Genomic DNA, 25,236 nt, shown 5'->3' on the forward strand with positions numbered 1-25,236 from the left:
ATTTGAGCCGGGGAATAGGGAGAAACTTTGGAAAATAACACTGGAAAAAAAATACATTGGATCTAGAGTCCAGATTCTTGAAAACATTGACAAGAAAAAGGACTCTTGATTCAATCAGATGTAAGCTTACATCGAAAGGAAATCCGCTCAAATTAAAAGGCTGGGTTCTTGATTTAAGCTTAAATCTGATTGAATCAAGAATATGTTTTCTTGTCGATGTTTTTAAGAGTCTGGACTCTAGATCTAATGTGTTTTTTTCCCGGTGATTTGAAATTACCGCTCCTCCCGAATAAATACTTTCGGCGCGTATTTTTGATCTCTTCCCCTCGTTTTTCAGCGAAATATCTAAAAAAGAAAAAAAAAACATTTTTTTCAAGCTCTTTTCCCAGCGTTTTCTTGAATTTTTGAAAGGGGGGGAGGGGAGACCAGCGTTACGTAAATCAAAAAAGTGGGGTGCAGGGCTGCGTTACGGATGCGTTAAAAGGGGGGAAGGGAGGTCAAAGAATCGGGCAAAGTGCATTACGTAATACTTGAACGGCCCTTGGAGGGTGCCCTTTTCGATTCAACTTGACAAAAACCAATGGTTGACCAATGGTTCTTGATCATTAGGTAAATTTTATTCACTTGCAGCCGAGCGTTTTTCATTTCGCCTTCAATTAGGTGTGACACTACACGGCATGCCTACCGCAAAGCACGAATAGTGATATCACCAACATCCAAAATGTTTCGATGCCCTAAGCACTCGTTCAATTATATTGACTTACAGCCATGCGCTTTTCATTTCGCCTTCATATGTGTGTGATACTACACGCCTACCGCAGAGTACGAATAGTGGTATGACCAAACTACACGCTGACCCCATGACACGCTGGTCAGTTTTTGACCATTGAGTATTTTTATCGACTTAGAGTCATGCCTTTTCATTTCGCCTTCATTAACGTGTGATACTAAACGCCAACCGCAGAGCACGAATAGTGGTAAGACCAAACTACACGCTGATCCCGTGACACGAGTATTTTTATTGACTTGGAGTCATGCCTTTTCATTTCGCCTTCATTTAAGTGAGATACTACACGTCTACCGCAGAGCACGAATAGTGGTATCACCAAATTGCAAGCTGTTTTCCTGATCTACGCACACGTTCAATTATACGGATTTGCAGCCATGCGTTTTTCATTTCGCCTTCATTTAAATGTGATACTACACGCCTATCGCAGGATGAGTGAGGGATTAGAGTATTTTTTCTCATTTTTCAAAGATACATCGGACCAAAATTCAAAATTTAGGGAATCCGGGAGTGGATGATAATGATTCAACAACGAATTTGAAAAAATGAGATAATTTCTTGTATGGAATGGCATCGATTCTGCGATTCGAAATTCATTGTGAAAACGTTTGGATGCCCGCTGAAATTCCCTCGTCTCTCATACGCAATCTATTCTTTTTCTGAAAGGGGACCTTTTGCCCTAACCTCACTTCAAATGGAAATATTCATGCTAAAAGGTACTATGTTGCACGCAAACCCTATGCATATAGTTCCTTTTGGCATAAATACGTCCAAATGTGACGGGAGAGTCTGCGATCAGGGCTAATGGTGTGATTGAACTGCCCGCTGGGACCCAGCGGAGACAATAGCGGTTGGAGTGGGGAAAGAAGGAAGGAAATGGTAATTGATGAATCGACACCAACCCGCGGATATGGAGATGTAACCTGTTCTTTTTTAATTTTTTTTTTTTTTCTCGTTGAATATTCTACCGTGCTAAGGAAAAACGCCGTATAAGCCTTCAGCTGTTGGAAAATTGTCTTTAATAGAGAACAAATTTTCGAAAAATACGTAAATATTTCTCCTCTAAATTTCCAAAGCATTTTATTCGCAATTTAATCTCAAGTGTCAAAAAATTTCAAGAAAAAAAAAGTGTAAAGTTTCTAAAAAAAAATTACATATTTTCTGAGAGGAAATCTGGGAACATTCGAATGTTCATAGGGCGTTTTTCTATAGCACCGCGGTATTAAAAGTGTGTGTACGGATAAATATTATTTTTGACAATCATTTTTGAGTCGGCTCAGAAACCAATGCTGCCATTTTGTTACATTAAACCTTCCGGGAACCCCGGAATTAATTCCAATTTCCCGAAGTTCCGAGAAAAAGTTCGATTTTTCAGAAGTTCCGGAAAAATTGCCGAAATACGCCCGCATTCAATTCCGAAGCTTGCCTAACTTGATAGAAACAAATCAGCAAGTTTAATCAAATAATCGGTCAAACAGACGGAAAACCACGAACTCCCACCAAAATCTGAAAATAGCTGAAAATTCCGGAAATTTCGCAAATTCCGGGGAAAGTTCCGATCATTTGAAAACTTCCGAAATCCGGAATCAATCCCAAGAAATGGCAGCACTGGGTCCTCTTCATGATGGAACATATCTTACACTGAGAAGAAAAGAATCTTAAATTTGCCGCCAAGAAGTAACTTATCTCAAATCAAGAATTTTTCTGCTTACTGTAAACTACTTTTTTGCTTAACCCAAGCATTAATTTTTTTGTATTAAAAAAAAAAAAAAAAAAAAAAACTCCGCTCGAATCAGAATAGAAAAAATTCTTGGCGGCAAATTCATGAATAGTCATGCTTCAGCCAAGCACCCTGTTTTATCAGTGTCCACAACGGGCGAAAACTACGATTCAAAGGTTGGTAGCGCCGGAAATTTTTCCCGACACCATCCATGACAACCTGCCTCGCTCTTCCTCGCCGGAGGCCAGTCGAAATTTCAGGTTAGTTCCAAAATTACAGTGTCCAAATTCCAAGTGATAAACCTCAATAGAAATAAGAAAAAAAAAACCCCGAAGTAAATTCTCAGTTCCTCCGCGTTCCCGGAACTTGTTGTTCCGTCGGCGTGGGACCCCTTAAACGGAGTTAATTGGTTCGCGGCTGTGAATAGAGCGCCATGAACGGGAACTCGTCGAGAGAGACAGAAAAAATGCATTAAAGGAACCCGGGTTCCGTCGAGAGGTTATATTTCCAGTCAATTATCGCCCGCGCCAATTTTACAACGGAAAAAATTAATCTTTCTCGGCGAACGTGCGCCCCGACGCCCTGCCCCGCTCCCGGAGGAAGATGACGTCATGACGTCATTCACTGCAACTTGACGCTATTATCATTCTCGCCGGATAGCAGGTGATGCTTTCTCCGTATTGTTAAACGCTTTTCGAATTAGGGATTTTGTCTGCGTACGCGGTAATTGCGTCGTTAGGAGTCGGACGGCGATTGAAAAAACTTTTAAACCTCGATAATTTAACTATCGGAAGGAATGGTCCACAGGGGTCGTTCGCAAATTGTGTCACGTTGAAATTCGAAATTGCAAATCCTCTCAGCGTCTTAGCGCCACGCAACCGCGTCACGCAGACTTGATCTCCTACCTCTTAAAAATACGCTACGCTTTGCTTAGTACCTAAGTAGCAATCAAATTTAGAAAAAAATTCTCAAAAATGTTTAAACTGTTCAGTATTTCGTTTTAGAGAAATAATTTCGGCTATTTATTTAAGTAAACAATTTTACTTTTCTTGAAATTTACTTAAAAAAGAATGACTACTTTTTGATGAGTTTTCCAGCATTTTTGTTAAGTGATGCAGTTAATATTTTAATAGCTTTTAATACTTTTTACACACATTTTACTAAAATTTTACCACAAGTAAATTTTACTTGGAACAATGCCCGAAAGAACGTTCCCTAAAGCGAGCATTTTAAAGGTTTTTGAGGAGTCAAGTTTTGAAATGTTGTGAGTTTTTTTATATAGTTTTTAATGTCTACGATTCGATATTTTTGCCGAAATAACCACCTTGGCAAGGACAATAAAACAATTTGCATAAAGTGCAAATATGTGAAGGAGATAAAGTTATTTGAAATTTATCTTACTGAGCAGATAGTTTGAGCCGCATTTACAAAGTAATTTGGAAACTCACCTGAAACAGACAGAAAAAACATTTGATTAGGTTTTAAAAGTATAAAACGCAAAAATTAAACGAAAAAACAAATTATTGAACAAATGGATGTATACAACCGTGGGTTGCTCGCGACTGTGAAAAGAAACGATATTCACTTTATTTTTCTTTGTTTATGGCTGTTTTCTTTAAATAAAAAAATATAAAATACTAAAAGGAGGATAGTAAAAAAAAAAAAAAAAAAAAAAAAAAAAAAAAAAAAAAAAAAAAAAAAAAAAAAAAAAAAACAGTAGACCTCAAGAAATTTTGAGAAATAAATAAAATGAGAATTAGTATTCAGGAGGAAGAACAAACTTAAAAATAGAAAAATTAGGACACAGGGGGAACAGACATGCCGGAATTACCGTTTAACGGTATATCATTGGCTTATTTAATATTTAATTTTATTAATTATAATTTGTTTCTCAAACGCAGTGCAGTTGACAGTGAAATATATTTAATTTCGCAGTAAAGCGAGAAAAGAGGCCCCCTTCTACAAAGATTTAGAAAAGTATTTACTAAAATCATTGGAAAACTTATGCCTCGTATTGTTAGACAAACCCGATTCATGGCTGTCTAAAGTTGGCATTTTAAAAAACAAAGTTCTTTCGAGTAAAATATATTTGAGATTCCTAGCCTCCATGTTCATAGCACGAAATTTATGAATTTGACTGCGAAATTTATAAGACGAATTTTATAGAACACCTGAGAGTGTCTCCCAAAGAAATCTTAAAATTCAGTCCCTCAACCCAAATGCAACGAAAGTCGCTCGACTGAAAATGTTGTCCCCGTAACATGAGTCCCTTTTTCCGCAAAAGATCATAGTTGGACGTATTTCTATCAAACGGAACTATACGCATCATGACGTGAGCCCTGTTATGCACACATTCTTATGGGTCTCAGGACTCATGTCTTAATGCACATAGTTCCGTTAGATAGAAGTACGTCCATTTGAGAAACGATCTGCAGTGCTGATCTCTCTTCCATGCCTCCCCGCGTCTCATTTTAGCAAACGTGCTGCTCTTTAAGCTCCTACGGTCTCTTTGACGGCGGGGGGGGGGGGGGGGGGCGAAAACTCCCGCAAGACTCCCGTCTTTGCAGTGGTTCAAGGACCTCTGAAATCATTTCGACCGTGCACGGTTAGTGCCAAAATAAACAGACAGTAATTAACCGAATAAATTGTAGCGGGGTGGGGTGAGTCTTTAGTGTCCTCCGGATTTCAACTAGGCGAGGTAATGACTTCACCAGCGTCTTGGCCAACGTTGCCAAACGTGGATATTTTACATGGGTTTCAATGGAAATGTTGCATGTATGAGGAATTTGCGATTTGAGTATTGATCCTTACGTATAAGTTCGCGAGAAACACGATAATGCCACTGGTTTTCTCTGATATCAACTCCCAAGCTCAAAAAAACCTCTGAAGTTGAGGCCAAAATGAAGAAGATATCCCACGCTATCCTGAGAGTCCACCTCTACATACAATATCTGGTCAAACTCTCCATGCAAATAAGGTAGGGAGCACATACATTAGCAAGGTTGTTGTGTTTTCAGTTTTGGAGTCCCCAAACAGAATATGGCCAGCAACCCTGTTAATGCATTTTCTCCCTATCATTGCATGGAAAAGTCTTGATATAGAAGTGGACTCTCAGGGTAGCGTGGGATATCCCCTCCATTACGGCTTCAAGTTCAAGAGCTTTCTTGAGTTTTAGAGTTGAAATCAAAGAAAACCAGTAGCATTATCGCGCACTGAAAAAAAGTATGGTAACATCTTCTATAAGACTACTTGATTTTTTACACAATGATATTATTTAGTGAAAATAACAAGAATTATAGTAGTATTCACCAGACCTCTAAAGATGCTCGCCACGATAGGGAAATTCAACCATAGAGTCTGGTGTTTATTACCATATTCGTATCACTGTGTCAGAATATGGTATAATCTACCATTTTTTTCAGTGGTGCTTCTCGCGAAATTTTACGTTGGGATCAGCGCTTTAATCGTCGTATCCCTCACGAAGGAACGTAACTACAATCCAAGGTTGCAACATTGTCTCAAACAATTAATTAATTTCACCAAAATGTGCCTGTGTAATTTTTAACCCAAAGTTTCATTTTTGTAAGCAATTTGAGGCATGTAAAATCAGTAAAATTCTCAATTAGAATTGCCAAAGATCCTCCTGATCAATATGTAATTTGCGAGGAGATATTTGGCAACATTGGAATGGAGGTACGTTCTTTCGTGAGGAGAACGACGAAATGGCAAATTTCTGCCACATGCAAAAGCTCCATTGCTAATTTTCAGCGCTATTTGGCAACAGGTGGCCTCGCGGCGGAAGCTTGTTTATTTCGGGGGCCCCCGCCCCACGGAGGGGGTTCACGAGGGGTCAGAAGGGGACCGGAAGTGTCATTTTTTGTGGCTCCGACCGTGATGACATTCAATTAGTCATTCGGATAACGATCTCGGCGAAAGATGAATGAATGGAGACGCGTGCAGTTCGCGAGGAGGAAATGAGATGTGAGCCGAGCGCGATTAGAGCCCGCTTCGCCGCATTAATTTTTCAGCGGCTCCTTCGTTTGCGCTTTATTTTTTGCGCTTTTAGTTTGTTTTAGGAGACTGAAATTAATCGTATCCGAATAATCTTTCCCTAGCTAATCCTGGGACCATAATTGAGTTATGTCCCGGGGAATTATTTTAGAATGCGCTTTCGCGCATTTAGACAGCTCCGCAATGGACCACTAGACAAGGTACAGAGTTAAGCATTCTAATATATGTTCCGAAACCAAAACTTTACGTGGAGTACGATTCTTGCATCGAAAATTACTGAAATCAACTCCTAAAATTCAACATATTTAACATCTGTAAATTTCACCATGCCATCTAGGTGAGGTCATCAGGTAGTGAAACCACGGAAGAAGTCATCGCGCAAGTAATTGATGCCGTCATCACACAAGTTATCGATGACGTCGTAGCGCAAACTGGGCGTCCACTGGAAAAAAAAAAAAACACATTTGATCAAGAGTCCAGACTCTAGAAAACATTGACAAGAAAACGAACTCTTGATTCAATCAGATTTAAGCTTAAATCAAAAGGAAATCCGCTCAAATTAAGAGGCTTGGTTCTTGATTCAAGCTTAAATCTGATTGAATCAAAAGTATTTTTTCTTGTCAATGTTTTTAAGAGTCTGGACTCTAGATCCAATGTGTTTTTAAGCGTGCCAGTAGGGCTCGCTTTTTGAAATCACTCGGATGTACCATAGTACAGCACACCGATCAACCAATGCTATTCAACGGGCCGTCCAAATATTTTTTTCCTCGGACCCGTTTTCTTGTCTTTGAACCATTATACTGTCAAGCCCTGATGGTCTCTTACCAAAAAACCGAATGAACTGCTAATTGGGAACCCTTGAGAACATTTTCCTGTCAAAACCGTATTATTTCATTTGACAAAAACCTCATAGAAGCTTTCTTACGCTCGGAGGACTCAACTCTAGAACCTTCTTTCCCGCCAAAACTGTTTAGCCAATGAGCGTCTTGCACTGCAAGTGCAATCTGTGATGAGCCTCGTGACTCTTTTATACCATGTACTAACCGTGGCCCCTGCAGAAATCCACTCAAACCACCGCAGTTATCTCCCGATATAGCTTTGGGTGTCAGGTTTCGAGCAAGGCAATAAAAGACGGCGAGGAGAGGGTCGCCTCGTCGAACCTATTATCTTCCACGCCCGATTAACCATTCACCGTGACGCCAGGATCCACCAAATTTTCACAAAAATTGTTTTCCGTTATTTAGCGAGTTTTTCCTTACTTTCCGTTAAAGTACAAATAAAAAGAGACCTCATTTGTAAAAATCGGCCGAATAGGAGAGAAGTTACAGTTCGAAATCCAAAGAGATTAACTCAACGCGATTTCGATGCACGGCAGTTCGCCCAAATCACGGTCGTGCGAAATGCCGCATATCAGCTTAAAATCAAGATAATTGGACGGACTCTTTAAAATCAATTTACATTCAACGTTCATGAATCAATATTTTCTCCCAAATTTAGCAAAAAGTACCAATTGATGCAAATAACAAAGACGTGAAAATAGTAGGTATGTGTCCAACATTTTAGTTATTCGGCACGCTTTTCCAACATATTCATGTTGGATTTTTCTGCTTGTTTTTTTTCCAGTGTCACTGGCGTTTCATAATAATTCCAATTGATTCTTACGGCCCTCGACTAACGAGCACACTTCTTTCTTTCCCTCCTGTCTCTAGTTCAGTTTGTCAGAAATACTCCAATTAATCAACTTTTTCCCAAAATTCCAGGGTGTAATCGCTGCAGTGAGAGCAGGCGATGGTGAAGCTCCCTTTCAACCCAAAAAGTAACACAGGTCGACCATGGAAACGACGTTGATACAGGACGAGTGAGGCGACAGAAAATCCTGAATGTCGCAACCGCACCGGTGTCCAGGGATGTGCGGAGGCGGGCGAGCCCTGACCTGCGGCTGCTTCGGGGTCCCGCAGACGGACTCGGTCGACTTCTGCCAGGGGCCGGAGTTGCAGTTCCCGCGAGAGGCGTGCGCGCGCATAGCCGGTGGCGCCTGCTCCTGCAACAAGCAGCGGCAACAACAGACCGCCTGCAACAACCAACGGCAACAACAGACCAGGTGCTGTCCGCAACAAACGCAGTGCAAGCGGAAGGAAGAGTGCATCGTCTGCTACATCCCGCAGGACGGGGCCGGGCAGAACTGCTGTCGCTGTCAGCCGCGCAGGGCGTCGTGTCAGCAGCCCCAGCTCCAAGCCTGCCCGTCGCAGGTATGGTTCCGAAAATCGTACTTGAACTAAAAGAACCTGGTCATGAACCAGGTGATATGGTTGGTGAAGCACATCACCATACCAGAAAATCATATTGCATGTACGGAGGAAAAAACTCCGTGCATGGTACCCAACGTTGAGGTCATATGGATCTCTGGAGTTTTCTGATCACGCACCCGAAAACTTGAGGTCGAGCTGCCGAAGTTCTGGTCATAGGCATTCAGGCACTTTGCTATTTATCGAAGTACTTCAGCTGTCTGACCCGAACTTCAGCAGCTGGACCTCAAGTTTTTAGATACGTGATCCGAAAACTTCAGTGATCCATATGTCCTCAACTTCGGGTCCGACGCACGAAGTTTTTGTGTCCGTGTGGGTCAGCGGGCTAATTGTTGAAATTGATAGACATAGCTACAGATAAAGATGACATAAGGAGTATGGAGCGATACTATTGGTTGAAATGGTTGGTTCCTATGACCAAACGAGAAAATTATAGACTTACTATTGGGCCCCTAGTAGGTTGCCGTTATTTAATCTATTAGTTACCCCCTTTGTCCATTGCGATCACCCGCTTCCACCAATGGGATCCCTCCATATCCCTTTTGTCTTCTTTGTCTATAGCTTTGTCTATCAATTTTAACAATCAGCTCGCAGTTATGGTAGTTATAAAATCGTGGATTGATGATTTCAACTTGTAGATCAGCAAAACATAAGATGATCAGTTCAAGCGTTACGCTCAATATTGACGAAGATATCGCTCATTAAAGCATACCGCTTATGACGTCATTCACCGCGAGATAGTGCATTTTAGTGAAGGAAATTCTACAGCTCTCGAATGTTCATAAATTTTTTACACACGTTTTTCCTTAGCACAGTAGAACTGACTCGATTCACTGTGGGACGGTCAAAATCTATTGATTTGTTTTCTGCACGCAGGCCTGCGTCCAGCCATGCCAGCCGAAACCCCGCTCGAACTCCTGTTGCTCTCGGAAGCCCCTGCTCGAGTGCATCAAGTTCCCCAACGGCCCCGGCTGCGTGCCCATGACCTGCGAGGCCCTGCCCAACTGCCCCAACAAGTTCATCTGCCGCCCGCTCGAGCAGAACCCGTGTCAGCAGCGCGAGCGGCGCCAGGAGCCGTGTCAGAGGCAGGAGCCGTGTCAGACGCAGCCGCAGCCGCAGCCGCAGTCCTTCATATTCCAGCCGTGTCCGTCCAACCACAAGAGCGGCTGCAAGACGGGCTGCAAGCCGGCGGCCGCAAAACCGCTCAAACTCATGTGTAAGATCACGCCCATCCCGGCGCCGAGCCCGACCGCGCCGGCTGCCGAGCCCAAGGACCTCTTCGGGAGCGCCAGACCCACGGAGGAGGCCAAGGAGGACACTTGGAGTGAGTTCAGGAGGAACCTTAACTAACGGGAGCGCAAGACCCATGGAAAAGGCAAAGAAAGACACTTGGAGTGAACTCAAAAGGAAACTTAACTAATGGGAGCGCGAGACCCACGGAAGAGGCCAAGGAGGACACTTGGAGTGAGTTTAGGAGGAACCTTAACTGACATTCAAACGATGCGACAGAGGCGGATCGTCCAATCAGGGTGATGGCTTGACCTCCACGCTCCTCCGTCGCAGATCTCCGCGGACCTTCTGGTTGCTGGTTCGAGACCCACGGAAGAGGCCGAGGAAGACACTTGGAGTGAATTCAGAAGGAACCTTAACTAACATTCACACGATGCGACAGAGGCGAATCGTCCGATCAGTGTGATGGCTGATGGACCGTAGTGGATCTCTACGGAGCTTCTGGTGGCTGGTTCAAGACCCACGGAAGAGGCCAAGGAAGTTACGTGGAGTGAGTTCAGGAGAAACCTTCAATTTTGCGGATTCAGGACCCAAACATTGCGAATTCAGTAGTGTAAGAGTTTGAAATTTGAAAACTTTAATATTATGGAGGTATGAGTGAAGAAAAAGTTGTGGAAAAATGAAAGCCCGGGGTGGTCAGGAAGTCTCTCTCTTGGAAATAGTTTTGACTTTGTAATGATAAAAATTGATTGATTAAAGGGCACCGCACTGCTGTTCAATAGGGAAACTTCAAGCATATTTCACGTATGATCTTGAAGTATAAAAATTCTACCGCTTCAATTGAAAAACGGGGGTAAATGATTTTCTTATGTATAACTGAAACGCCAAATTTTTGATCTTCCAAAAGGTTTCCCCCTCTATTCTGTTCTCTGTATTTCGTTTTAACTTAAGCTGTTTTGATTAGGTCAAGTTTACTATCTAATTTTGGTTTCAAATTATTCATGGGTAAACTATATACAAGTACACACTTGTCAGAATATATATATTGCACTCCACAACACTTTCATGTTGAATAAAATCAGTTCGGAAAATTACTTGATAGTTTGTAAATGTTCATTTATTATGTCCGTGTGTCAGTTGCATATAACTTGTGGTTCTGAAATAATTTTACAATTTTATCATTGATTCTATTTTCTACTGTTAAGAAAAAGAGGGAGAATAGCGATCATACAGCGTCTTTCTGATCTGTATAAACTCGTCTTTACCGGATCACGGATTTTTTAAAGAAAGCGTACGAAAATCTGAGAATTAGCGAAAGCAAGGCGCACATTTTGACTTTTTCAGACTAAATGTTCCTAGTAAAAGATAAAATCAGACAAGTCTCTCAACTGATTACATACAAGCTGCACAATACATGCGAGCGATGAAAGAATGAGTTCATGTAAAGAAGAAGTAGTAAATCATTCAAGGCTCGTAAAAGGCATCGGCAGTCGGCACAAGGTGCGCCTTCGAATGGTTGGTTATACTTCAAATATCCTACGCGCACGTATAATTGCATCAAGGAGCGTGGGGCAAGTCATGTAACTCTGTCCTCTCCACGCTGGAGGATAATAAACATTGACTTGAATTTTTGATATTATGCGGAAGAAAATACTTTAAAAATGTTTCAAAAACTGGGATTTAGCTTTCATAGTCCACTGAAATATTGAGTCTTTTCATTGAGCGTGTAAACCATATTTAAGTTTCCATAGATGCCATCGAGTTACAGAATTAAATGCATTTGGATGTTTATCTTCGTAAGATGCAACCTTGTATTTTGGGCTCGAAAAGTGAGCAATGGTGCCTCTCTGTTACGCCGTAAAAAAATTTGGAGTGAAATTCTGAGTCGCTGTCTGTTTAGCGTCAAAAAAGCCTGAACAATATAAGTATTCGGAGCGGATTCTATTCTTTTTACGGATGGACTTACACTATTTCGGGGTAGAATCTACGCTTTTTACGGAGTGGCATACGCTTTTCTGGTGCTAATTGCACTTCGCATTCACACCACTTGGGGTCTTCGGGCGCTATATAGACTCCTGCATCGAATTTCACTCCTCAATTTTTATGTGTGTGCACTATGAGGTTTTTTAAACTTTTAGGTTGGCTTTACAGAGAAATCAGTGCGTTATGGCAGCATAGTGTCCTTACGACATTTCACAGACGAGTAGATCATCAAATCGAAAACCCCCGCTGCATGCGAGAACTCCATCCTGCGAAATTCTGGGTCAAATCTCCTCGACCCAATCTCACGGATGAATCGAGCACCTTTCGGTGCAAAACCTCATAAGTGCATTCCCAAAAAAGCCCTGCACCGAGCCCGAAGCTCCATACATCAGAGTCCACTAAGTATTCTTCCTCGCACCCGTGTCATGTTGACATTTTTAAATCAAATAGAACTATCTCCATCGTGACGTGTTATTCCCGCATCATAATGGATCTCAGGGCTCATCCCACGATACAGATAGTCCCTTTCGATTTAAATACGCCCATGTGTGGGCTCATTCGATAAGAGTCTTCTTTTGTATTCCTCGCTCGAACTGGGCCACGACTCGGACGCATTTAGACCGAAAGGAACTGCGCCTATTTCGACATGAGCCCTGTCGTGCGTGTATTTTTACGGATCTCAGGGCTCATGTCAGGATGGATATAGGTCCTTCGGGCGTAGACAAGTTCCTTTGATCTTCGCCCGGCGGCCGGGACCGATGTGATGCGATGTCGTCGCAAATTGAAACGGAAAGCGGCGCCGTGAAAAATAGGGAGAGAGGCAAGGTGTTCTTATCGGGAGAGGATATTAAGGGGGCGTTTTTCATTTTTGAGCGCTTCTTTTCCCCGTCATAATTTCCGCGGGAGCCGAGAGCGGGGCAGGCTCATCCTGGCGCTGCTGCGTCGGCGGGGGAGTCGTGGCTTTGACAAAACAAAGCTGCTCCGTGACAAATGAAACCCGAGGGAAATGTAGATCGCAGGCGCGCGCTGCGACTACTCTCGCGTTTCGGGGAGAACGTCGTATGCATCCCGCACGTTGCCGAATTTTTTTCAGGTGAGATGCGGGCCTCCTGGAAAATTTCCCTATACTGGAAAAAAAAACACATTGAATCTAGAGTCCAGACTCGTAAAAACGCATTGTCAAGAAAAAATATTCTTGATTCAATCAGATTTAAGTTTAAATCAAAAGGAAATCCGCTCAAATTAAGGAAAAAAAAAAAAAAAAAAAAAAAAAAAAAAAAAAAAAAAAAAAAAACCACATTGAATCTAGAGTCCAGACTCGTGAAAACATCGACAAGAAAAAATGTTCTTGATTCAATCAGATTCAAGTTTAAATCAAAAGGAAATCCGCTCAAATTAAGAGGCTGGGTTCTTAATTTAAGCTTAAATCCGATTGAATCAAGAATATTTTTTCTTGTCGATGTTTTTAAGAGTCTTAACTCTAGATCCAATGTGTTTTATAGTAGGATAGAAAACTCGTGAAAAATGCAACGCAATGTACACTGGAAAAAAAACACATTGAATCTAGAGTCCAGACTCGTGAAAACATCGACAAGAAAAAATATTCTTGATTCGATCAGATTCAAGCTTGAATCAAAAGGAAATCCGCTCGAATTAAGAGGCTGGGTCCTTGATTTAAGCTTAGATCCGATTGAATCAAGAGTATTTTTTCTTGTCGATGTTTTTAAGAGTCTGGACTCTAGATCCAATATGTTTTTTTTCCAGTGTACTGGAAATTAAGTTACTTTAAGAACAATGTCTGAGTTCTTGATTTTCTCCATTTCCTGATAAACCCCCTGATTTTCCTGATTTTCAAGGGTAGATTCCCTCCTGGAGAGTATCGCTTGGACATTCCCTCCTAGAATTTTTAATTTTCACCATTTTTTTATAAGTCCCTGATTTTCCCGATTCTCTTTATTTTACGGGTAGATTCCCCCCTGGAAAGTGTTGCTTGGACATTCCCTCCTGGAAATTTTAATTTTCACCATTTTTTTATAAACCCCTAATTTTCCAGATTTTCGCGGCAAAATTCCCTGCTGAAAAAACCAATAAAAATACTGTATCAAGAATTTTCAATTTCCTCCATTTCCTGATAAACCCCCGATTTTCGTGATTTTAAAGGGGAAATTCCCTTCTGGAAAACACTGCAAAAAAAGTGTCTGGAATTTTCAATTTTCTCCGTTTCTTGAAAAGCCTCCGATTTTCTTGACTTTCACGAGAAAATTCCCTGCTGGAAGGCTCAGAATTTGTAATTGTTTTCCTCTAGATATATATTTCCTAGTAAAAAACAAGATTTTCCTCCAGAGTTCACGGACTGAAATCAACTCTCTCATCTCTTGTCGATGGTTCTTTGAAATCAAGTTAACACAAATCAGAAATCCCTAAAATAATTTTTTAATGAATATTTGCTTCAATTTTGAGTGACATTCAATTCACAATGTCTTACTGTCTACTTGAATATTTCAAAAAGTGTGAAAATTTTAAAATATTTCAATAGAAATTCTGAAAATTGAATATTTTTCGGAAGAAATTTGGCTACATTCGAATGCTCTTGTAGCGTTCTTCTGCTTTTGCTGAGTCTCACGGCTGCAACTGCGGTCGTCTTGGAGACTTCATCGTCGCCAGCCGCACCTTTGCAGCGCCTCACTCGCCGCCAGGCTTTTAAATCAAGTTTCAAATGTGACGTTTTCATGGAATCCGGGGTCATTCACACCGCGGAAACGGATGCGGAACATACTTTCAAGACCCAGTTTCACAAAAGTTTCAGTTCCCCTGCTTGAAAATTACTGTTTGATCAGGAGAAAGGAGAAGCTCGGGCACTTCTAACTTGAAATTTCACTAATTTTTCCCCTGATCTCGAACAAAAATCAGGAAAATTTCGGACAAAAATCGCATAGGTACATCTTTGTAGGTACACAATTGAATTGTTTGGATCGATTTTGCAATCTTGGAATGCAGCTGCGTTTTTTCGTCCAGGAAATGACGGTATACCACTTATACCAGCAACTCAGAGTGAAAGGATCGTAACTAAATTTTTCCATTTCAAAATATCGAGAAAGAGTTTTCGGGTGGGTCCGTTGCTTTCCTGTAATCCGCAAGATTTGAAGTTCAGAATCTCGTTTTCGGCATTAAATATATCGAAGCATGCTAAAAAAGAAATATACTCTTTTTTTAAAAAGCGTTACCCTTTTCTAAGATACGGATGTCGTTTAAGATCATCTGATTTTATTTGCTTAACTGCCCGCGGCATCCTCAGACTTTGGCTAGGTTCTTATTTTTCAGATCAAACATCCCTTTCTTTGAGATAGACGAAGGCTAGTCACCCAAGTGACGTCACTTCCTTTAACTCTCCATAATCGGTAGAATCAAGAGAGAGAGGTCGGTCAATTGTAATTTTCTCGCTCTGTTCTATGCTCATTTTTATAGAAAACTCCTCTGATTTCTGACGAGATACAAAGTATCCTCACTGAATGCAGTCTCAAAAGAACGAAACAAAATTCAACAAGCTGCTGGTTCCAACACTACTGTGTTGGAGAGCTCGCCTTCGTGAAACTATTAACATGACAAATTTTTCACACCGCAATAAATAAACTGAATCATTAATAAAACAGAAGATAAGAGTGAGATAAGACAAAATACAATAGAAAAATGGTACAACGAAATTTATTGTAAAGTTGACAGGGAAAGATGAACTAGGACAATTATTGGCAATAAATTTTATTAGTGGATGTACATGGGGCATGGTGTTTCTGATTACTATCTGACACAGTTCCTGACAGTTTTGATGCCTTATTCAGCTAGATGTTGTTTCCACAAATTTATCAAATTATAATGCACGTCCACCTGTATATATGCAAATAAAAAAATAAATAAAATAAACAACAAACTCAGTTTATTTATTTATTTATTTATTTATTTATTTTTTATTTTTATATTTGCATATATACAGGTGAATGGTCACTGAATTCAGTGTGCCTCAGTGGCCTGTTGCAAACTTTTGCTAGAGCAAAAATAAGAGTTGTTTCTTATAGATAATGCCTCAAAAATCACGATGAGCGCATCGGCAAAGTCTGAAATGCACTCATAACTTCACAATCTGGGTAAGAAATTTGCGTTCTTTTGATCTTCCCGCTTCAGAAACGATACTACGGCATAGGTGAACATTTTGTTAGAGGAGTCGTTCCATCGTCGGCAATACTCATCATGGCCGACGACAATCCGCCAAAACACCTATGATGAGACGAGATAACACCTGAACAGGATTAGACCAGATAACAATCGGCGTGTTTACGTTCATATTTTCCTCACCCGCCTTGATTGACCTTGAACTCTCCTCGAATCACGCGCGGAACTGCGCAAGCGTCGGCCATGATGAATATTGCCGACGATGGAGCGACTCTTCTAACAAAATGTTCACCTATGCCGTAGTATCGTTTTTGAAGCGGGAAGCTCAAAAAAACGCAAATTTCTTACGCAGATTGTGAAGTTATGAGTGCATTTCAGAGTTTTCCGATGCGCTCATCGTGAATTTTGAGGCATTATCTATAGGAAACAACTCTTATTTTTGCTCTAGCAAAAGTTTGCAACAGGCCCATTATTAGTCAATGTAACGCATATTTGCTCTGGTTATAAAATGTAAAACTCGGCAAAAAACGTACATCAACAAAAATTCTGTGACCAGCGCATTATCAGATCCAAAAATTTGGCAACATTGTTCTTTCCTCATTTAAACATATGTAAATGTATCGATTCCAGGAGGGGCCAGGTGCTCCGCCAAGAATCGATTATTCAACACAGGTTTAAATGGAAGGAAGGCAGTGTTGCCAAATTGCTGAATCCGCTTTTGAACTAGCCCATTAATATGAGTACATATTACCTTGTACAATCTAATTTTTCAACAAAACTCAACACGAGTCTTTCACATAACAAGTAAATTTGAATCTGTAAACTATAAACCTTCTTTTCCTGCGGACAATCATGTGTAAAATTCTATCACATTTATTCTTCGTCTTTCACAAAATTATTAAGATTTATCTGGAAAGTAAGTATAGTACTTCGTAAAAAATAGGAAGAAAATAAATGAGTTCAAAAAGCAGTACCTGGTTTGTAGAGCGTCTCTTCATTTTATCGGAAATAGAAAAATTCAGGATGTCACTGTCTCATCGGAAAAGAAGGATTTTCCATTACACTCTGTAACCGAGGAAACTGGAAGATTCTCTAATAAGATAGCATAGAGATAGCAGTCAGCTGATAATTTTATCGCAACGGAACAGCAAAAAAATAGGACTTCAGTTTTTGAAAATGTGAACGGAAAATAATACATATAAATAATTTAGCATAAAGGTGAACACATACACAAACAAATTCGTGTTGGTGTGAGTCAAGTCTGCTCGGCCACCGGAAAGTGCTGCTCTCTAGTGTAGCAAACGAGGAACAATTAATCCTCAGTTGAATGAGGGAACGGAAATGTTCGACGGAGGAAAACTGTAACCCGCGAAAATTCAACTTTTAGACCTTGAAATCAATGGGATTTTGGCCGTTCCTCCGACGGCAACGAGAACCATCCATTTGTCGCCACGGACACTACCAATGCTAAAAGAAATCGATCGCAAAGAGCTCTCCCGAGTGGGCGAGCTCAAAAAAGAAAAACCCGGGTAAGCAACGAATCTCTACACGATAAGGAGGATTTATAACCAGAAAACCGCCGTTGGTCCGCAAAAGGTCCGTAGATACCGCACAACAAACTTGTCTTATTTATCAGCGTTTACTCGTAATGAAATGCATTCTGTCGTTGGCGAAAAGGAAGCGGGGCAGCCGTTGAACCTTTGAAAGAGGTTCAACGCGTAATTCAAACGGAGCTGCAGTTATCAGACAGTGGCTAGCGGAGGAGGATGAAAAAGATCTTGCTTCTTTGAATTGCGATGGCCTAATTCGTCGTTCTCCTCACGAAAGTACGTAACTGCATTTCAATGTTGCCAGATTTTTCCGCGCAAAATGCTAATTTACTCGGCGAATTTTGAGAATTTCTGACTGGCAATTCCACTAATCTTCCTTTTAATCTCATACAAAAATCAGACTAATTTTCGACGAAAATCATGCAGGTTGATTCCCGTAGATAATTGAATTGTCAGAGACAATGTTGCAACCTTGAAATGGATTTACGTTGTTTCGTGCAGGAAACGAATTCTGGTGAAACTGCATGCCTTTTCGTCGACTTAACCACGGTTTTGTTTGTAGAATGTAGGATTAAAGAGGTTCAATCTGCCTATTAAAGTTTAATAAGTCCAAAATACACCAAAAATGGTACATTTTCTAAAATCCGATAGGCCTGACCACAGTAGGATAGAAAACTCGTGAAAAATGCAACGCAATGTACACTGGAAAAAAAAACACATTGAATCTAGAGTCCAGACTCTTGAAAACATTGACAAGAAAAAATACTCTTGATTCAATCGGATTTTTGCTTGAATCAAAACAAAATCCGCTTAAATTAAGAGGCTTGGTTCTTGATTTAAGCAAAACTCCGATTGAATCAAGAGTATTTTTTCTTGTCGATGTTTTTAAAAGTCTGGACTCTAGATCCAATGCGTTTTTTTTTCCAGTGTATACTTTTTTTTAGAAAAATTGAAATTAAGTTTACTAGATTATATCTTTCCAAACGAGACGATAAAGATGTCATGAAAAAAAAAATTGATAACCTTGGTTACACGCAGTTGTATTCCTTAAAATCTGATGTTTTGTCATGAGCTGTCATGAACTTTTTTTACACATCTCAAAGTTTTAAAGCAAGGGCTTTCTTTCATGCGTATCGATAGATTGATTGGAGGCCTGGCTTTTAGACCAAGCACAAGCTTTGCTGGGCTGGGATTGGCCGACGACTGAAGGTCGGGCGGAGAGGGGGGGGGGCGCTAGTGGGTGCAGGTGCGACTCCGCGAGCCAAAACTTCAGTGCGGCAGGACTCGAAGCGGGCGCGGCTACGGGGATGGGACGCGGCTCCTGGCCGAGAGCCAGCTCGTATTTCTTTTGCCCAGCGACAGGAGTCTATCTCCCGAGGGAACACTCCGGACACCTCCCTCCGACAACGCCAGCTCCCGGATCTTGCCACATTCACCTTCCACGAAAAATCACCCGATGACCCGCAGATGGATCTTTGGAAAAAAAAAAACACATCGGATCTGGAGTCCAGACTTTTAAGAACATCGACAAGAAAAAGTACTCTTGATTCAATCAGAATGTAGCTTAAATCAAGAACCAAGTCTCTTAATTTAAGCGGATTTTGTTTTGATTCAAGCAAAAACCCGATTGAATCAAGAGTATTTTTTCTTGTCAATGTTTTCAAGAGTCTGGACTCTAGATCCAATGTGTTCTTGTTTCCAGTGATCTTCAGTTTTTGTGCAATGCATCCTGGACACAGTCGATGGATTTCGACGGAAGTTCACGAATACGTGGATTATTTTGGAAAAATCGCACGGAAAAAAAGTATCACAATCCCAACTTTACTCTTAATTGATTTTGGTGCCAGATATTAGAGGAGTTGCACAAGGCAGGGGTACGTTAAGTCAGTTGAAAGTGTGGTTGAATCAACCATACCTCTAGCTGGTGCCCTCACAGTCAGCATATGTGTGGTTGGATTAACTATACCGCTGGCTGGTGCCTTTACACTTCCAGCTAGTGCAGCTACTTTAATGGCTGGCGTCAAAATCAGCTGAAAGTGTTGTTGAGATTGTGATACTTTTTTTTTCAGTGCGAAATCTCAGTTTCTAGATAAAAACTCAAGGAATGTTCATGCCAAATATCACCTTCTAAAATCTTGAAACCAAGTCGTAAGTATTATATTACCAATCAACCATCGATACGAAATCGATGTATTTCAAAGTTAGAGCATTAGGCAGGTAATTTAGGAGAATTGAAATTTCAGCCTCTGGATCAAGAAAGGAATTTTTATGCCAAATACCTTCTCAAATATTGGAACAAAGTCGAAAGTAATACTTCCGATTAACCATCGACATCGATACACTGAGTCGGTTACAAAATGGATAAAGTACTTTCTACTTCATTTATAGATTTTTGAAGATGATTTTCAGCCCGATCATGCAATTTTATTATTAATCTGGGGCCTGAAATTCCAATTTTCTAACGTGCCTGCCTACTGGAGTCAAAAAAGTCCCCTCCTTTCCATAATTTAGCGCGAGCCGAAAAAGTGCTTTCACAAAAAAGTATGCCTTTTTCTTTCAAGTCGTCAGGGTTTTCGGTCGACTTGCGTGGTAGGATGGGCCTTAATCAACGCTTATTTTACCATGGATATTCCGGACTTAGCCAAAAATCCGAGGGATTTTCACAATTTTCGCACTAGCTTTGCTTCCGTGGTCGGGAATAAAACCGACCCTTGCCCGCCTAAAGGTTATAATCCGAAATAAGTATATCGATCGTAACCACAATGTATTGCGCAGAGGATGAAGACTCGCCTTAACAGCAAAAGCAGTTGGGACAAATATTTTGAGGTCATCGCAGAAATGGCGCATGAGAACGCTTTTCGGAAGCAGTGATGGAGAAACTTTCGGGCCCGACGCAAAGAACGCTACAGCGGAAAATGCGCCTTCAAATGGTTGGTTATACCTCAAACATCCTGCATGCTCGAATAGTTGCGTTAAGGGGCAAGTTACGGAGTACAGTTTTTAATACTCTCTGGGAGCTTAAAAGGCCGAAGAAACGACCTCTATCAGGGTTAATTGAACTGCATTTAGCAATTCGGAACTACAATTGCTGGCTCATACATTGAAAAAACATTTCTACATAAAGAAACTAATTTGTTGTATCTATAATAAGCTAGGAATTGTTGTTCCTATAATTGCAAAATGTGGTCCAAATCTTCCTCTTCCTTTCGGTCCGTTCTGTAAAAAGCGCAAGTGGACTACATTTTGCAATTAGGACTACAATTTTGGGCTCAGTTTAGAAACAACGTATGTACTATCAGTTTCCCTATGATTAATACAGAGTCTCTGCTGAGATATTATTTTGACTTAATGTGTCGTTTTTTGTCGACAAAATTTGTTGTTTTTTGTGTTAAATCCACGCGGATTAGAAGGACTTTAAATTAATCCGCACGGATCTAACTAAAAAAAACCAAATTTTGTCGACAAAAAACGACACAATAAGTCAAAATAATATCTCAATTTTTTTTTTCAAAGCTCGATTTTTCGTACCTTTTCACGGCAAATCCTTACATTTTCCGTACCTTCGTACCGACCTCCCGAAAACTATGCTTTATCAGTGTATCCGCAGTTTTTCCGTACAACAGACATCTGGATATAGGTGTTCTTATAGATAAGCCAGAAATTGCAGTTCCTAATTGCAAAATGAAGCCCAACGAAGTGAAGTCCGAGTAATGCTCTGTCTCCGGGGCTGCTACACTGCCGAGCTAAGGATAAACGCCGTACGAACATTCGAGAGTTGCCAAATTTCCCCGAATAAAACATGTATTTTTGGGGAAAGTTGTGCATATTTTTCCTTGAAATTCTCAGATATTTTAGATCAAATCGTGGACGAAATTGACTGAACAATTTGAGGGAAAATATTCTCAATTTTCTCAGTAAACTCGGTGTTTCTTGAAGGAAATATGGCAATATCTGATGGCTCATACGGCGTTCTTCCTTAGTGCGGCAGTATAAAGATCTCATCAATCGCCGACCCCGCCATTCGACTTGACAACTCGCGCGTTCACACGCCGCGTTTATCCTTTACTTATTTCTCGTTTCACTTATTTATTTCGCGGTTCCTCCTCTATTTTCCCCCGATCCGACAGAGCACTCCGGTGGAGGAATTTCTCGGGCCCCTAACGAGCTGCGTTCGACACTAATTACCGTTCGGTCGGCATGCGTCTTCCAGGGACTCGACCTCCCCCCCCCCCCCCCTCCCCTCGGATCCTGACAAGCACTTCAAAGCGTCGCGCGCTCGCGACCGGAACCGGAAACCGTAATAAAATACGCCGACAGTGACGTCACCCTGACCTTTGACACTGTGGCTTTAAAGACGTCTAAGCGATTCCAATCGAGCAAATCTGAGGAATGCATCCCAACACGCCAGTCATTCCTGCGTCGTATTAAAGGGCTAGAAGGGTTGACTTGAAAATATTCGCGATCGTCTACGCGGATACTGTCATGGTAAAGAAGAACGGCGTATGTACATTCGGCAGTTGCCAAATTTCCTCGAAAAATGTCTGTTTTTCAGGAGAGTTATTAATAGTTGCGATTATATTAGCATACAAGGGGGTGTGCCCCCTGCCCGCTACGCGGCCCAACCCCCAGAGGACGCTTCGCCCTCTCTCAGGCCCGCTTTGGCAAAAGAACGACATTAATATTTTCTTTGGAAAACTAGTCAAAGTACTTTTCTGAAAACTCTCTTTACTTTCTCGGTCAGCACAATATTCTGTGAACATTCCAAAATATTACTTGTTTCTATTCAAAAAACGAAAAAGGAGCGGAAATATCGATACACCGCAATGGAGATACGTGGTTTCGTACTTCGAAAATCGAAACATAAAGCTGCACTTTCTTCCCACCCCCTCCCCGACCCAAAACCGCAGAATAAAACCCGCGGTCATTCAAACACGGTCCCATCCTCCAGGAACTGCCAAACGGCGGCACGGGGACCCCCAAACAAAAGCCAAAGCTATCTTCTCCAGGCCTGGCGGACGGGGGGTGGGGGTGGGGGAGGTTGAATAGCCGCGTAAGGAGGATCCTCGACACAGCTTTAATTGCTTCAATGTTGAGATTTTAATAGCCTTTTCTGCCTTTTTTTCTGCCATTCGTCGCGGACGGGCCTTTAAACTCGGGCCACCCCCTCGGCGATCCTCCGCTGCCCCGTGCAAAAATCGCGGTTACGCATTTGATTCGTGCGGAAGTTACGCGGTTATCGGAGTGTTGGGGGTTGCCTACCTAACCCCTCCCCCACTTTCTCCGGCCCGCCTTCCAAGGACTGCCGCGCATATATTTCCGATGCCATGTAGATTCCGTTGCCTTCGCCGCGTCGAGTCGGGCCCGCATTTCACTGAAACAAAAAGCTGCCCCTTCCTCCGCGGACCACCCCCGCCCCCTTCTCGCCATTCAGGGCTGTAATTCATTTTACCCGGGCGAGGGGTGGCTTCGGAGTATGCAAATGAATCCGCGAGGCCAGGTTGCCGCGGAAAAGTGTGCGAATTACAGGGTGCTTCTACATCTCACTCTGCACTGAAAAAAAAAAAAAAACAGACTCTTGAAAACATTGGCAAGAAAAAATACTCTTGATTCAATCAGATTTAAGATTAAATCAAAAGGAAATCCGCTCAAATTAAGAGGCTGGGTTCTTGATTTAAGCTTAAATCTGATTGAATCAAGAGTATTTTTTCTTGTCGATGTTTTTAAGAGTCTGGACTCTAGATCCAATGTGTTTTTTTCCAGTGTTCGGTAAAACCGAACTATATGGAGCCAGGTTTCGTTTGGTACACGCAAAACCGAATTATTCGGTCTGCTCGACTAAACAGTTCGGTCCGCTGAACCGAAATATATGAATTTGTTATAGTTCGGTTGGACAAACCGAACAGTTTGGTTGAACAGACCCAATGATTCGGTTGTGTGTGCCGAACAAAACCTGGTTCCATATCATCCTAAATAGTTCGGATTTACTGAACTTTTTTTTCAGTGTGTAATAATTACTCATTCTGCCATGGAGAATAAACCACCGATGTCCTATCGTTACCACGATAGTAATGTCACACGGGATTCCGCGGTAGTAGAACCGTGGGTTTTGATGATTGTAATGATGAGCACGGTAATGTTACCGCGGGTTCACTGTGATATTACTGTGCCACAATAATGCTACTGTGATCAGGGATGTGCTCCTACGCTCATGAATAATCTTACGAAAGTCCACGATTCTACTATACCGCGGAATCCCGTGTGACATCACTGTCGTGGTAACCTTCGAATGACTGTGTTTTTGTCTCGGTGTGTAAATGTTTCAAAAATTGAAATAAAAATAAAAATATGAATTCATTATAAGTAAAGATAACCTTTCACGTTTTGTATCAGAGTATCGATTTTTATTTTTATTGTATTAATATTTTAAGTGAAGTGAAACTAATGATTTTAAAGACTAAACAAACTTTAAAAAATTAAATTTTGATGAAGAAGTTTTGAAAGTTATGCTTAATTTAAGAAGTTAAAATCATAAGAGTCACTCCTAAAGCAAACAGAGGCTTTGTGCTATAAAAATTCAAAATCAAAGTTTGCAAATTAAAGTTGCAAATAAAAAGACATAGAGACGAGGTAATAAGTTCAGTCACGTAGGAAAGGGATGTATGGAACATCCTTTATCATGAAAGGTCCAAAAACACGATTTTCCTCGCCACTCGGCAACTTCGGTGTGAATTACAGTGTGCAACGCGGTCGGTGACTGCATTTCGCGTTTCTTTGATGGGTCGAAATATTTACTTACTTAACTGCTGTTTATGGATTTAATTTAATGTATGAGCTTGAGGGCCGCGCATTAGAATTATGGACCGGTTCCTGCATTTTTTTTCACCGTCCGCGAGTCAATGCAGGTCCGTGCGAAAGTTCGTATATCATCACGCTCTGGCGCAGGGTTGCCGCTTGGCATTACACAATGAAAAAAAAGGAGTATCAAATTAACATCGCAATAATTCGAGTAATACCAAGACACCTTATAAAACTTAAGGTATACTCCAGCGAAAAATGAACTTCATTTTACCCAGAAAAAAAATTGATTGCTGATTCAACAATTAAATTGTTAAGAAATACGTCCGACATGTTTCAAAAGTACATTTTACAATAGCTGTCGATGTAATTTTAACAAAATATCAGCGCGGGTACTACCGAAGCGTACACCATTCACCTGCGAAATACAGATCGCCAGTTTGTGATCACCCTGCACGCCTGGTTGGGATGCGACGCACAATGGATCGAGTCGATGAGACAGGTCGGACATGAAATTTTTGACTAAATCTGCTTTTAATGTTTATTTCGTCACATTGTAAATTTCAAGGGGTCCTATTAGAAGAAAATTTTACGAGGAAACCAACGAAAACACTTTCAGAACCTTAAATTGTTGTATAAACAGAGTTATAAGCGTTTAAAATTTCCAAATTTTGTCTGACATTTCCCAAG

General features: G+C 41.1%; 2 protein-coding genes across 13 annotated transcripts in view; one reads left to right on the forward strand and one right to left on the reverse strand.

Moving 5' to 3' along the window:
• LOC140224856 (uncharacterized) overlaps positions 1-25,236 on the reverse strand; it is a 514,095-nt gene that overhangs the window by 425,704 nt on the left and 63,155 nt on the right. The gene's annotated exons all lie outside the window — the stretch shown is intronic.
• Positions 2,705-11,148, forward strand: LOC109041555 (uncharacterized). Of its 2 annotated transcripts, XM_072301677.1 has the most exons (4): positions 2,705-3,170; positions 8,279-8,767; positions 9,701-9,908; positions 9,939-11,148. In XM_072301677.1, the coding sequence occupies exons 2-4, from the start codon at positions 8,399-8,401 to the stop codon at positions 10,172-10,174; spliced, it is 813 nt and encodes a 270-aa protein (XP_072157778.1). In that variant the 5' UTR covers positions 2,705-3,170; positions 8,279-8,398; the 3' UTR covers positions 10,175-11,148. The 2 variants fall into 2 exon arrangements, with proteins under 2 accessions (XP_072157778.1, XP_072157777.1); XM_072301676.1 differs by having other exon boundaries at positions 2,707-3,170; positions 9,701-11,148.

The sequence above is a fragment of the Bemisia tabaci genome, chromosome 6 (genome assembly GCF_918797505.1).
Source record: "Bemisia tabaci chromosome 6, PGI_BMITA_v3".
Lineage (NCBI taxonomy): Eukaryota > Metazoa > Arthropoda > Insecta > Hemiptera > Aleyrodidae > Bemisia > Bemisia tabaci.